General features: G+C 36.6%; 1 protein-coding gene across 1 annotated transcript; it reads left to right on the top strand.

Moving 5' to 3' along the window:
- Nucleotides 1–291: 291 nt before the first annotated feature.
- Nucleotides 292–5,937, top strand: fgf8a (fibroblast growth factor 8a). Its single transcript, XM_060871402.1, has 5 exons — nucleotides 292–1,027; nucleotides 1,145–1,181; nucleotides 1,886–2,066; nucleotides 3,574–3,680; nucleotides 5,025–5,937. The coding sequence occupies exons 1-5, from the start codon at nucleotides 996–998 to the stop codon at nucleotides 5,298–5,300; spliced, it is 633 nt and encodes a 210-aa protein (XP_060727385.1). The 5' UTR covers nucleotides 292–995; the 3' UTR covers nucleotides 5,301–5,937.
- Nucleotides 5,938–12,077: the final 6,140 nt, after the last annotated feature.

Here is a 12,077-nt window from a genome sequence, read left to right as displayed (position 1 = left end):
TTCGGTCTCATTCAGTCTTATTCAGTGTACATTTACCTCAAACCGGCGATCTAATGCCTTTTCGCGTTCTAGGCCTTCACAGCTTTAGTTAGTGTTCATCCTCAGCTCAGGTGAAGTATAGTTTAAATTCAGGGGGGAAGGGAGGGGGTGATGGGGCGCTTTTGTTCTAGTGAAGAAAAAAAAAGGGGGCTTGTTCCTCCAGGACCAACCTACCACTTTAACCGCGGCTGTAAAGCGCGAACGGGATTGACATTGGAGCCTGCATGGGAATGGGAGAAGAGGAGGGGATAAGAGAGGCTGCTCAGTCCAGCAGCACCGTGTCCTGAAGAGACATCATCATCCTCATCATCATCATCATCATCAACATACTCAGCAGCAGTAATGCGGGATGCATCGTCCTGATTCCACACACTGACACCCAAACGGAGTTGTGTCCACAGCAGGGACATCCGACTAGGACAAAACGTCAACGGAGTCCTCGCTGGAAATACACACAGCCACGATTATTTTGCTGTCATTTTTTTTAATGGACGACATGACTGAAAGTGGTCTTATTTAAGTTATTTTTACTTAGATTATATGATTATAGATGCGTTTTATATTATAACTTTGGAAGCTCAAGCTGCACGGACTCGATTGTTTTCGGGTTGTTGTTTTTTCCCTTCAGTTTTTTTTTCAGTAAGTGCACTTAAGCCTTTCGTACTGAGCAGAAAACTGACGGCTGTCGTTTGGGTCTCGCCTCAAACCTACTTTTCTGTCTGCGCCCTTTTCCTGTGCTGAGGCGTCCTTCATTTTTCGGATTTTCCATCTGTTCCTGAGCAGATATTACAGGCTACTGATCGCATCCTCGTCCTATTATCCATCCTTCGGATGTCTAAGAAGATCAGCATTTTCAGGGAGAGGACCTTGTCCATTTCCACTGGCAGACCCTGAGTTGTTATCTCTTCAAATCAGACACTAATTTGGTCTATTAACTTTTATCTACGAGGTCAACAATGAAATTAATTCCGTCACGATTAAGTTATCTGTAAGTACAGAGTCCTTTCCACCTTAATTGTAATTATGTTGCGGTTTTTTTTTGCTGTTGTTGTTTGTTTGTTTGAGTCTCATTGCATTAATGTACTATTCTGTCTTTTCCTCCCAGGTTCCTTCACCTCTTTGCGTTTTGCTACTATGCTCAGGTATGTGTCACATTTTAAATTATTGTTTAAAAATATTGTTACATAGCAAAAATGCCTGCGACCTTAGCTTACAATAAATCATACATGACATATCGTAGGACAGTACACAGAATTACAGTGTGATACAGTGGATTAAGGAAACCCACACTCGTTTTAAGACAAGGAATATGCAGTATCTTAAAACAGTATGTTACAGCGCATAACCTGGACGTAAACTGTACATTTGTAATGTTCAGAAATATTAAAGCAGAGAAATCGGGTGCTTAATTCGTTTTATTTGATCAGATGGATATATACGTGGGCAGGTTCCTCCTGAAGCGACTCAGCGTAGCCAAGCGCAGAGCGCACAGAGCGCGCAGTGGCTACAGCATCAAATCCGGCCAAAGTTTCACATTTCTGCGCTACATTTTATCAGTATAACAGGAAAAAATGGGGAAGAAACTGTCATTGATTCACTATTTGAATATTTGATCTAGGGCATATTTTGATATTTTAGTTCCTCAATTTACGCAAAGATATTGGGTTAATTATTGAGTCGTGGTTTGCTTTTTTTGGGTATTAAAATGTTTAATGGTACTTTATTTATGTCATGAAATATCTTCTGTGTTTAATACTTTTAATGCTCACGTAATTTATAGGCCTCTGTCAACGATTAATGAGGCAATTCTGCAGATATTGATTATGTCGTACTTAATTTCTGGCAGGTAACCATTCAGTCCCCGCCTAATTTTACACAGCATGTGAATGAGCAGAGTAGGGTGACGGACCGGGTCAGCCGCAGACTCATCCGGACCTACCAGCTTTACAGCAGAACCAGTGGCAAGCATGTACAGGTCCTGGCCAACAAAAAAATCAACGCCATGGCCGAGGACGGAGACGTGCACGGTAAGAGCTTTAGAATTACACACATCCGATTTCTTTCTTTCTTTCTTTCTTTCTTTCTTTCTTTCTTTCTTTCTTTCAAATGTAAAGCCACTATAGGATATTGTCGTGATTTCTTCAGCTTTCTGGTTAAAATGTGTGAATGGTGACGGAAGGACTTAGAGCATTTGGTGAGCTCTGGAAGCTGAACATTTTTGCAGTAGAAAAAAAAATGTAAAAAGGATTTTAGATGGTTCTGAAGGTGACTCTCTAGAGACGCGAGTGTGTCTGGAAGAAACATTAGAACTCATCTCACTCCAGCCTTCTTGAACATTTCCTGAAAAACGCTCCTCTTTCTTTTGACTAACTTCTAAGAGAAGCCGAATTCTTGCTTTTTACGTGCGCTTCACACACACACACACACACACACACACACACACACACACACACACACACACACACACACACACACACACACACACACTTTTAGCAAAATATTCAGTTAATGAATTTTGGGGTGTTTTTTTATCTTTTTTTATAAACATTTATTCTAATTAAATAAATTAATGTACATATTTTTAAATATATTAAATGATTTTTATACATCTATAAAGACAACAAATAGGCCAGCAAAACAAGTTTCCCATAGGCCAAGCTCCAGTTCCAGCTTTCTCGTATGCGGTTTCAACACATCCCAAAGCCTTGTAATTACCAATCGTGTTGAGGTATTTTAGGAAGGCTCGCGCAGGCCCTCCACGGCTATGGTGACATCCGTGTCACCTGAGCATGTTGCACAGACAGCAGGGTTGTTAACTCGGGCCAAAGTCTGACTGCAGCTTGGGGCTTGTGGTCCACCAGCAGGTTCACTGACCCCCTCCATTTGAACCGTAACTCTTTACGATCACTAAGCGCATGGGAGAACCAAAGAGGGTTGCAAGTGCTAATCTTTGGCATATGCATCATGGAAGAGTAACTTTTATAGAAGACATCTTTCCTGGACACATGCACAGCTGTCTTAGAAATGTTATTCAAATCATTATTATATATATTATATATAAAGGTTTATATGTTTTTTTTACATGTAGTAGCAACAAATTTTTAATTAAAACTTAATTAGCTTTTATTTAACTTCCTTTGTATTTAGTGTAATAATAAAATACAAGTCACATATATCTTTACATTTCAACTGAAAGAAAAGAAATAATAATTGAAAAAAAAAAACATTAATTTTGCCATTCGGTAAATTCATACACGTATATATTTTAATAGCCTTAAATATTTTGAGCAAGGCAACGTCTTTCTTCTCAGAGAATTGAAGTCCACCTGTTTTTATCATTTTGAAAGAATTTGGACTGGTATAAATCCTAAGCAATTGCCCCCTATGGGTTTTGTGTATGCTTATATGAGACTCTGTGTATGAGAGCTTATAGAATTTGTCTTAACAGAAAAAATGATGTACTGTACAGTTTACAGTGTCTCCCTTAAATCTCAAACACATTTTCTAATGTGACATTAATCTTTTGTTTCACAGCGAAACTCATTGTGGAGACAGACACATTCGGCAGTCGAGTTCGCATTAAAGGAGCTGAGACAGGATTCTACATCTGCATGAATAGGAGAGGAAAGTTGATTGGCAAGGTAAGATGAAAAGCAAACATTCCAGAAAAAACCTGTCACGTAGCTTGTTGCAGTAGAAATCAAGGACAGCATTTTTTGGATTAAATGAAGTGATTTTTTTGGATTAGTTCTAATGGTTAAATCAATAGGAAGCATAAGGTACAAACATGGGATATATTACACTGTCATATAGATCACAGTTCTCCTACTGTTCCTGTGCTGAAATATTATAATAGTAAAACCACAACATCCCGTGGAGAGAAGTTGTAAGCAAATAGAAAGCTTCCACATTCTCCTTTTGTCTGGTAAATGCTTACAGTTTGCTCCAAGCCTTTCCTGGGTTGCAGTATGGGATATGGAGTGTAAGGAATAGGATCTTTCCTCCTTTTTTTAGCCGGGCACTCTTGTTCCAGGGTGGATTTGTGCCTCTTTCTTGCTGTGAATGGTAATAAAGTGGGATGGAGACTCGGCCCCCACCTCCTAGCACCCTACCAGGTGGACCATCTGCTTGGCACCCCTGATCTTATGCTATCTGACATATTGGCTGCCCAACGACAGCCTGCATGAGAGAGTTTTTTTTTTATTTGTTGTCATGTTTTATTGGTGGATATAGATGGACAATTTTCAATACTTCATATGAGGTTAATTTTAATGGCCCTTTTTTTTTAAAAGTATGAGCTTTTTTAATACCCTTTTTTTAAGAGTATGGAGCTAGAGTAGCACTTTTTATTTACCACTGACATAACACACATATTGGATAGGCTAGGTTAGGATGCTTTGTTGGTATGGAAACTGAGATGTTTTCATTTTTTGGAGCAAAATAACTGATTATAGTGATTGCTGTTGGAACAGTTCAGATTCAAATTATGTCCATACTAAATTCTGAAATTACCTACAAGTTTCAGCAGTAAAGGATTGATGGGTATTTTTAAAAGTAGTTTTGATGAAGGTAATGGTATAATTCTGATCAGATTGCTTGGTTGTGAATGATAAAAAATGAGCAAGTAATTCCTTCTCTGAAAGTAAGTCTTAAAGCATTGACCTGTGTTGAGACCAACGTGGATAAAGCGATTAATCTCAGTGGATGAATCTTCACTCGTGTTTACCAAAGGGGGAAAGTCATTGGTTACCGCTGTCATTTCGCTTTTTCTTGATCTTGAACTATAATGACTTAAGCATATGCTGTGTGTGTGTGTGTGTATGTGTGTGTGTGTGTGTGTGTGTGTGTGTGTGTGTGTGTGGACAGGATTTGTTCAAATACCTTCTGGCAAATATTGAGATACATTTTTCAAATGACCTTTAACTGTAACATAGATTTAAAATGAATTACATATCTGACTCATTACTGTTCTTTTTTGTTTGCAGAGAAATGGTCAGGGGAAAGATTGCATTTTCACAGAGATAGTGCTGGAAAATAACTACACAGCTCTACAGAATGTAAAGTATGAGGGCTGGTACATGGCATTTACGCGCAAAGGAAGACCTCGCAAGGGCTCCAAAACCAGGCAACACCAGCGGGAAGTTCATTTCATGAAACGAATGCCCAAAGGACACCACATTGCAGAGCACAGACCCTTTGATTTCATCAACTACCCTTTCAACAAACGGACTAAACGCACCCGTTACTCAGGAGAGCGCTGAAGAGTAATGCAGGAGAAAAGAGGGTGACAGAGAGTGCGAGAGAGGAAAATACCGTCTCAGATAATTGAACAGAATCCTCTTATGGACTCCTAATACGATTTTCTTTGTACTGAGCATTAATATACCTAACATATAGTTTTTTAAATAATTTTCTAGAAAAGAAAAACACACTCTGGAAAAAAAAATACGTTGAAAAAGCTCTATTTTTGTACTTCAGACTTTTAGTACTGACTTGTGTAAAACTGTTAGGAAAGTGAAGCACATGGCTTGAGATACATGTGAGACGTCAAAACTGACATTTATTAGTGAGTGGACTTCACCTTCTCATTGTTTCATTTTGTTTTGTCAGTTTTAGAGTAATTTATACTCTTCATATTGCTGCTCATGGGGACTTGGAGGGCCTGAGAGAATGCACTGACAAAAAAAATGCTGTATTGAGTTACAGGTACAGCCAAGGCACCTCTCGACCACCCAGTGATAAGACACCCAGCTCATCTGAGTTACCTCTGTGGCTCTTGGTTCTGGATTGTCCTTGAGATAAACACAGCTAAAGCAAACACAGCTTTAAATCCATATATAATTGTGGCAGCTACATTTTGATAATAAACACATATCCTACCATGGTTTTAACTGTTGAGGTGTTCAAGGTCTATAAATGCATTGTATGAAACTTAGGAAAAACGTTGTTCTTTGTGGCATTGTGTCTGTCTGTTTTTATACATATATAAATCTATTTTTATTTGAGGATGTGTAAAATAATTTTAATGATGGAAATATTTATTTAAAAATGTGTAATAAATTTACCTTAGGATACCAGCACCTGTCTGTTCATTTATTTTATTCATTTGTTCTAACATGTATCTCTTGAGTATCTCCCCAAATACTTTCCATAACACCTTCCTGATTCACAATAACCAATATGTCCAAAATATACTAAACTAATGATATATGTTAACTGCATAAACTCGGGGCTCCAAATGTGTCATGTCCAGACATTTCTCACTCTTTTCATTTAAACATCAGTAATCAGTAAATACTAAGTTACTTATAACGTAATTAATAATAGTTAATTATTTATTTTCTTGAATATATAATTACCCATGCTTCAAATTCTATTCTATAATGATTAAATTCTAATGGATTGTCCTCTATGGATCAATATGATAGATAGATAGATAGATAGATAGATAGATAGATAGATAGATAGATAGATAGATAGATAGATAGATAGATAGATAGATAGATAGATAGATAGATAAAAATATTTAGTAAACCACACAAATATATATCATCAGCTTAGCATTACATAATACTAATGACCAAATTTGTATGTGTAACCCTGCTACTTGTTGGCCGGTGGATCCAGAGATTAAGATAGCATGTAAAGGCATCTCCCCCCGATGTGTTTGGAGTGGCACAGCGCAGGTCAACAGCTCAGTAGGACTGACACTCCAGGGGTCCTCGTGATGTTTGGCCTCTCCTTTAGTTGAACTGGACATGCTGCGGTTCCCCGACTCTGGCTTCTAGCCATCAGACAGGTGTTTTTCTTTAATCTCAGACCTTTAACACCCTGTAGCTTAATCTAATTTGAAGAGTCTACGTTTTGTTCAAGGAGGTTATGCATATTTGCAGACAGGGTATTGAGGAGTAAAAGTGAATCAGTGAATGAGAATTAAGATGGGGCAAATGTTACTATTGACTGAGATGAGTGGAGCTTACTACCATTAACAAGTCCTCTTTCTGTCACATTAGCTGTGACAGAATGTTTGATATTTATAAAATATGGAGGTACCAAGTGAATAAACCACATAAAACCCATAATTATAAATCACCATAGCATTAATTTAATTCCACACATATAGTTAAACAAAATATAAGAGTGCTTTATTACATTAAGACTATAATTTCTGATTATCCTAGTAGATGATTCTGATTTCACCCCATTATTAATTCAGACCACTAATGTTGGAAATTAATTTATGGGCATATGATGGCATTGCATTTTTGCAGGTCTATTATGAAAACCTGGTTGGGTTTTTATGGGGCAGTTCACCATGTGGTCTGCCTCATGTTATGCTAGTAGCTGACACACAGTGCAAGGGTCAAACTTGTGGAAAGGCCAGCAGCTCAGCAGGGCGCTCAAAAGCTCAGCATTTCTGAGGTTCTACAGAGGCTGCTGCACATTAGACCCACTCCAATCTACTGAGCATCAGTTCAGCCCATTTGCAAGGACTCCAGTGACCTCCAGTGTACTTCAGTGCTTGGAATTACTACTCAACAGCATTCACTTCTAGACATATATATATATATATATGTATATATATATATATATATATATATATATATATATATATATATATATATATATATATATATATATATATATATATATATATATATATATATGTATACATATATATATATATATATATATATATCTATCTATCTATCACACACACACACTCATATGCATATAGATAGATAGATAGATAGATAGATAGATAGATAGATAGATAGATAGATAGATAGATAGATAGATAGATAGATAGATAGATAGATAGATAGATAGATAGATAGATAGATAGATAGATTTGAAAAGCTTTGTTTTAGTTATGAATAAAAAAAGGACTATTTATCTTCGAGGAAGTTCTAAGACTCCCTGTAGCTTTCGCATTTTGGATGATCACTACTGATTAACAGGGCTTGAAGATTTGCCACAATTCTCTTGTATTATCTGGCCTTGGTTTCCCCTTAAATTTGTCTCAGTAACCATAAAATTGTAGAAAACCAGAGGGATCCAGCAGGTTGTGGGAAAAATCACACCTTCTGTGTAGCTTGTGATGCCATGCAAATGAGGGGCAATTCCCTTGAAAAAGAGGGGGCGAAAAACTGCTTTCATCCATTTTATTGAGCTGCAACCATCATCCTTAACCCCAGATAAACAAACAGAGCTACCTTCTTAATTTGCTTAGGGAGCAATTTAGACTTGTACAAGGCCCCCTGCTAATCTGTAGAATGCCAGGGTGAGAGAATGAGATGACCCAGACCTCTAAGCAGTCTTAATTCACATTCTCCTTAACCCAAGCCATAAACTCATTCCTACAAGCAGGAGTTCATGACAGGAGTTTATGATAGGACATGACTTGGAAATATACGTATACATCGTTATGCATAAAACAAAAGATTAAGGAGCCTGTCTGTATCTTTAGGTGTATTTACAAAATGTGATATTTATATATTTATTTTTTAAACCTAAACCAAGACTAACACCTTTTTTTGTCCATGTAAACATCCAGGCAACAGTAGCTGAGTGCACAACTAGCTTGCAGCCAAAGTGAAAGACATAATTGAAATGCAAACATCGATCAAAGAGGAGATGAGTTCCGACAGTTTAATTGTTTATAAATGGGACTTATGGAAGACCTGTTGACTTTTCCAATTGGATCTGTAATCTTTGTTTGCTCATGCATTTCTAAGGCTGATTGTTAGAATGTTCTGAACAATTACAGGCTAAATGTGTTTGCCAGCCTCAGAGAATGCCCTGCACCCCTCAAAAGAGATCAAAAGAGTCTCCCCCTCCTTTTTTATTTCCTTTTAGTTATGTCAATTCAGCTGGAAAGTCAACCATAAATGATTTTTCTTTAAAAGCCTGAGTATTGGGGACATGGCCATTAATAGTGCCCGAATGTGTAGCACTGACTCATTGGGGTGATATGCATATTTCATGCACACATATTGTGCACAACTGATCAAAGCATATAGTGTTCTCTCTGTAATGGCGGTGTAGTGACTCAGAATCATTAAAGACACTTTGATATATTGAATGTTTTCAACATGATATTGTCATTGACAAACATCAGAAAGTAACTGCTTATCATTTTAAAAACTGATATTTACAATTTACAAATGTAAGTAAGGATTTCTAAGAAATTTCTTAGATGCATGATTCATTTCAGAAGCTATTGCTGACAATATATATGAGAAATAAAACTGAAAAAAAAAAAACACTAAAGTCATGAAGAGAATTTGTATGTAAATAGCAGTAGTAGATGTGGTTTATGTGATGAGGTTGGACTTAATTTGCATAACGTGAATGTTAAGAAAATAGTCAGTACCTTTTGTAAAAACTGAGTTGTGTAATCGTGCAGTTATAAAAAAATGCTAATTAAAAAATTCCTAATGAATTTAGAATGACTTAAAGCTTTTTTTTTAAGGAAAACCATTTAAAATTGCACTGCACAAGGATTATAAGGGAAACACTCTGACAGAGCCTTAAACTTCTTGGTCATCACTTTGAATATGTTGAGGTCAAGCTAGCACTTCTTTCCCAACAAAGCATCTATCAAGTAGTTGCATTTCTGACAATCACATACCATAACGTAGGATCAAATGGGTCCATTGTGAAGGCAATATAAAAACATGTCCTACAATGACAAACACTGAATGCAAAGATGAGATGGAAAGTCAAAAAGGCTTGCCATTCAAAAAACAGAAGCTAGAGAAGAAGAGAAACATCAATGCGGTTGGTGGAGCCAAAGTGAGGGGTGGACAAGGAGAGGAATTGGAAAAGACCTGCACGAAGAAAAGAACAAATTGCATTCCACAAGCAGCTGAGCATATCCACTGAGAAATCAAGTCTACAGGAGCAGTGAAAACTGGAGCCGAGAAAGATTTCTAAAAACATAAAATAAAAAGTAGTAAGTATTTTCTAGTCAAGTCCACATTGAAACATTTTAACTATTTCTTATTTACAAAATTATAAAACCACACTGAAAAAAAGAACAGGGTTTTTTTTCTCCTCACTTTACACTTTTTGAAAAGCAAGTATCTTGACTCATGTGCTGACATTATAATCTGAGCAATTAGAACATTTGTAGCCTTTGTAATAATTTTAGGGACTGGTTGTTTAGTTTGGAGTTGCTTGCCACTGACAAGCCTAAAGCTGATAAAAATTCAATTTGGTTAATTTTGTTTATAATGAAATTGGGCCAGCAAATGGCAGACTATTTCTATACTATACAAATGGTGGTAAACAAATACATACAGTTAGTAAGTATACCAGAGGGGGTGTCATATTTCCCTATAAAATGAAAACGAGCCTACAAAAAACATTTAAAGCAACAACATGGTTTCCACTAGCAGTTACAGTTTTAAAGTGTTTATCTCTAGGCTGTAATGACTAATGCAGATTGGGGTTGTGTATAAAATGGCTAAGGTCATTAATGTCCTTCCAACACTCTGTGATGATAAATCATCAGTTATGACGATATCATGATGATGTACTACATAAATTGAATGTCCATGTATGTGCATAGAGCACATATGTTTTATATCCCACAACATAACACTATAAAAATGGCAACAGCAGCTACATAGGTAAATGCAATAAAATGCAATATTCCTAAAATAAAATCTGTAATACTTAATATTTGATTCAGAGAAAGATTCATGCTAGTTGTCCATTGCTGTACTCACTCTGTACACTTGTTACACACAGGTACTATTAAAAAAATAGTACCTTATTACATTAAAGGTATGATCTGTGATTCTGGGAGCTTTTTTGGAACTCAAAATTCAAACGTTTACAGTCTTTCCCTTCTGTGTTCTCTTCAAAACGACGCCCCCAAATGACATGCCTAAATTCTATTACATCAGGGGAACTTTTTGAATGAACAGGCAGTGCAGTCACAGAGACCGGACTTTATTAGGTATTTTAAGCATGTCTGCAGACCCAGTTACAGTGAACAGGGAAAACTGTGATATCTTGTGAATACACAGATTTGACTAGCTGCTTCCTGCCTCAATAGCCTGTAGGTGTACTATGGCAAAAAAAATGTTCCTTATAGTCCATCATTTAGTGACAGATGGTAGAATGTGGGAAGGTGAAATGCCATAAATGTATATGTAAATGTAAGAGCTTTGCAAAAAAGTGTCCGTTATTGTATTTTGAAATGTGGACTAATGCTCTAGACTAGGAGTTCTCATACATTTTGCAGCTAGAAAGTCACTTAACTATCAGATAAACATTCTAGATACAGCTATTTAAAAAGGCACTTAAATGCACATCAAGGTACTTACTTAATATCTATGCAATATTTAACTATTTATCTGAGTCACTGAGCTTTTAATTTTACTTTTACCCTCACAGAGTATGGACACATGGATATTAAACATTATATTAATTATTAGAGACAAGATGAAATGTTTATAAACCTACATGCTGTTGAGATAAAGCTTGGATTAAATACAATTGATGTGACTCTAATGTAAAGTCAAATAGGCTAATTGACATAAACATAAAAAAAAGCTTTTGTACATTAACTTTGAGAATTGTGGTGCAGTGGTCCAGCAGGTAACTTTGCCACCTGCAGGGTTTCTGGTCCATGCCTAAACTCATGTTACTGTCTTTAAGCTTTTACTGTCTCCCTTGGGTTCTCCAGTTTTTTCCTGCTTTCCAAAAACATGCTGGTTTGTGGACTGGATGTTAAATATTAAATGTTAAACATGTCTGTTAAATTGCCTGGAATTGTAAATAATTGCATGTATATGTCACATGGTGTCATGTGATGGACTGTTGTCTCATGCTGGGATTATTTCTCCCACCTGTAACCCATTGTTCCCATCATAAAGCAGTAACAGAAAATGAATGAATGAATGAATGAATGAATGAATGGCATTTGATAATGCTGGGTTGTGATTCCATTCACTGTAGAAACATTTAAAAATTTTGAAATGCATGGTTCACATACACATGTGTGTATGTTGTGTAGGCTGTGT

The sequence above is a fragment of the Tachysurus vachellii genome, chromosome 6 (genome assembly GCF_030014155.1).
Source record: "Tachysurus vachellii isolate PV-2020 chromosome 6, HZAU_Pvac_v1, whole genome shotgun sequence".
Classification (NCBI taxonomy): domain Eukaryota; kingdom Metazoa; phylum Chordata; class Actinopteri; order Siluriformes; family Bagridae; genus Tachysurus; species Tachysurus vachellii.
This window is presented reverse-complemented; position numbering and strand designations above follow the sequence as displayed.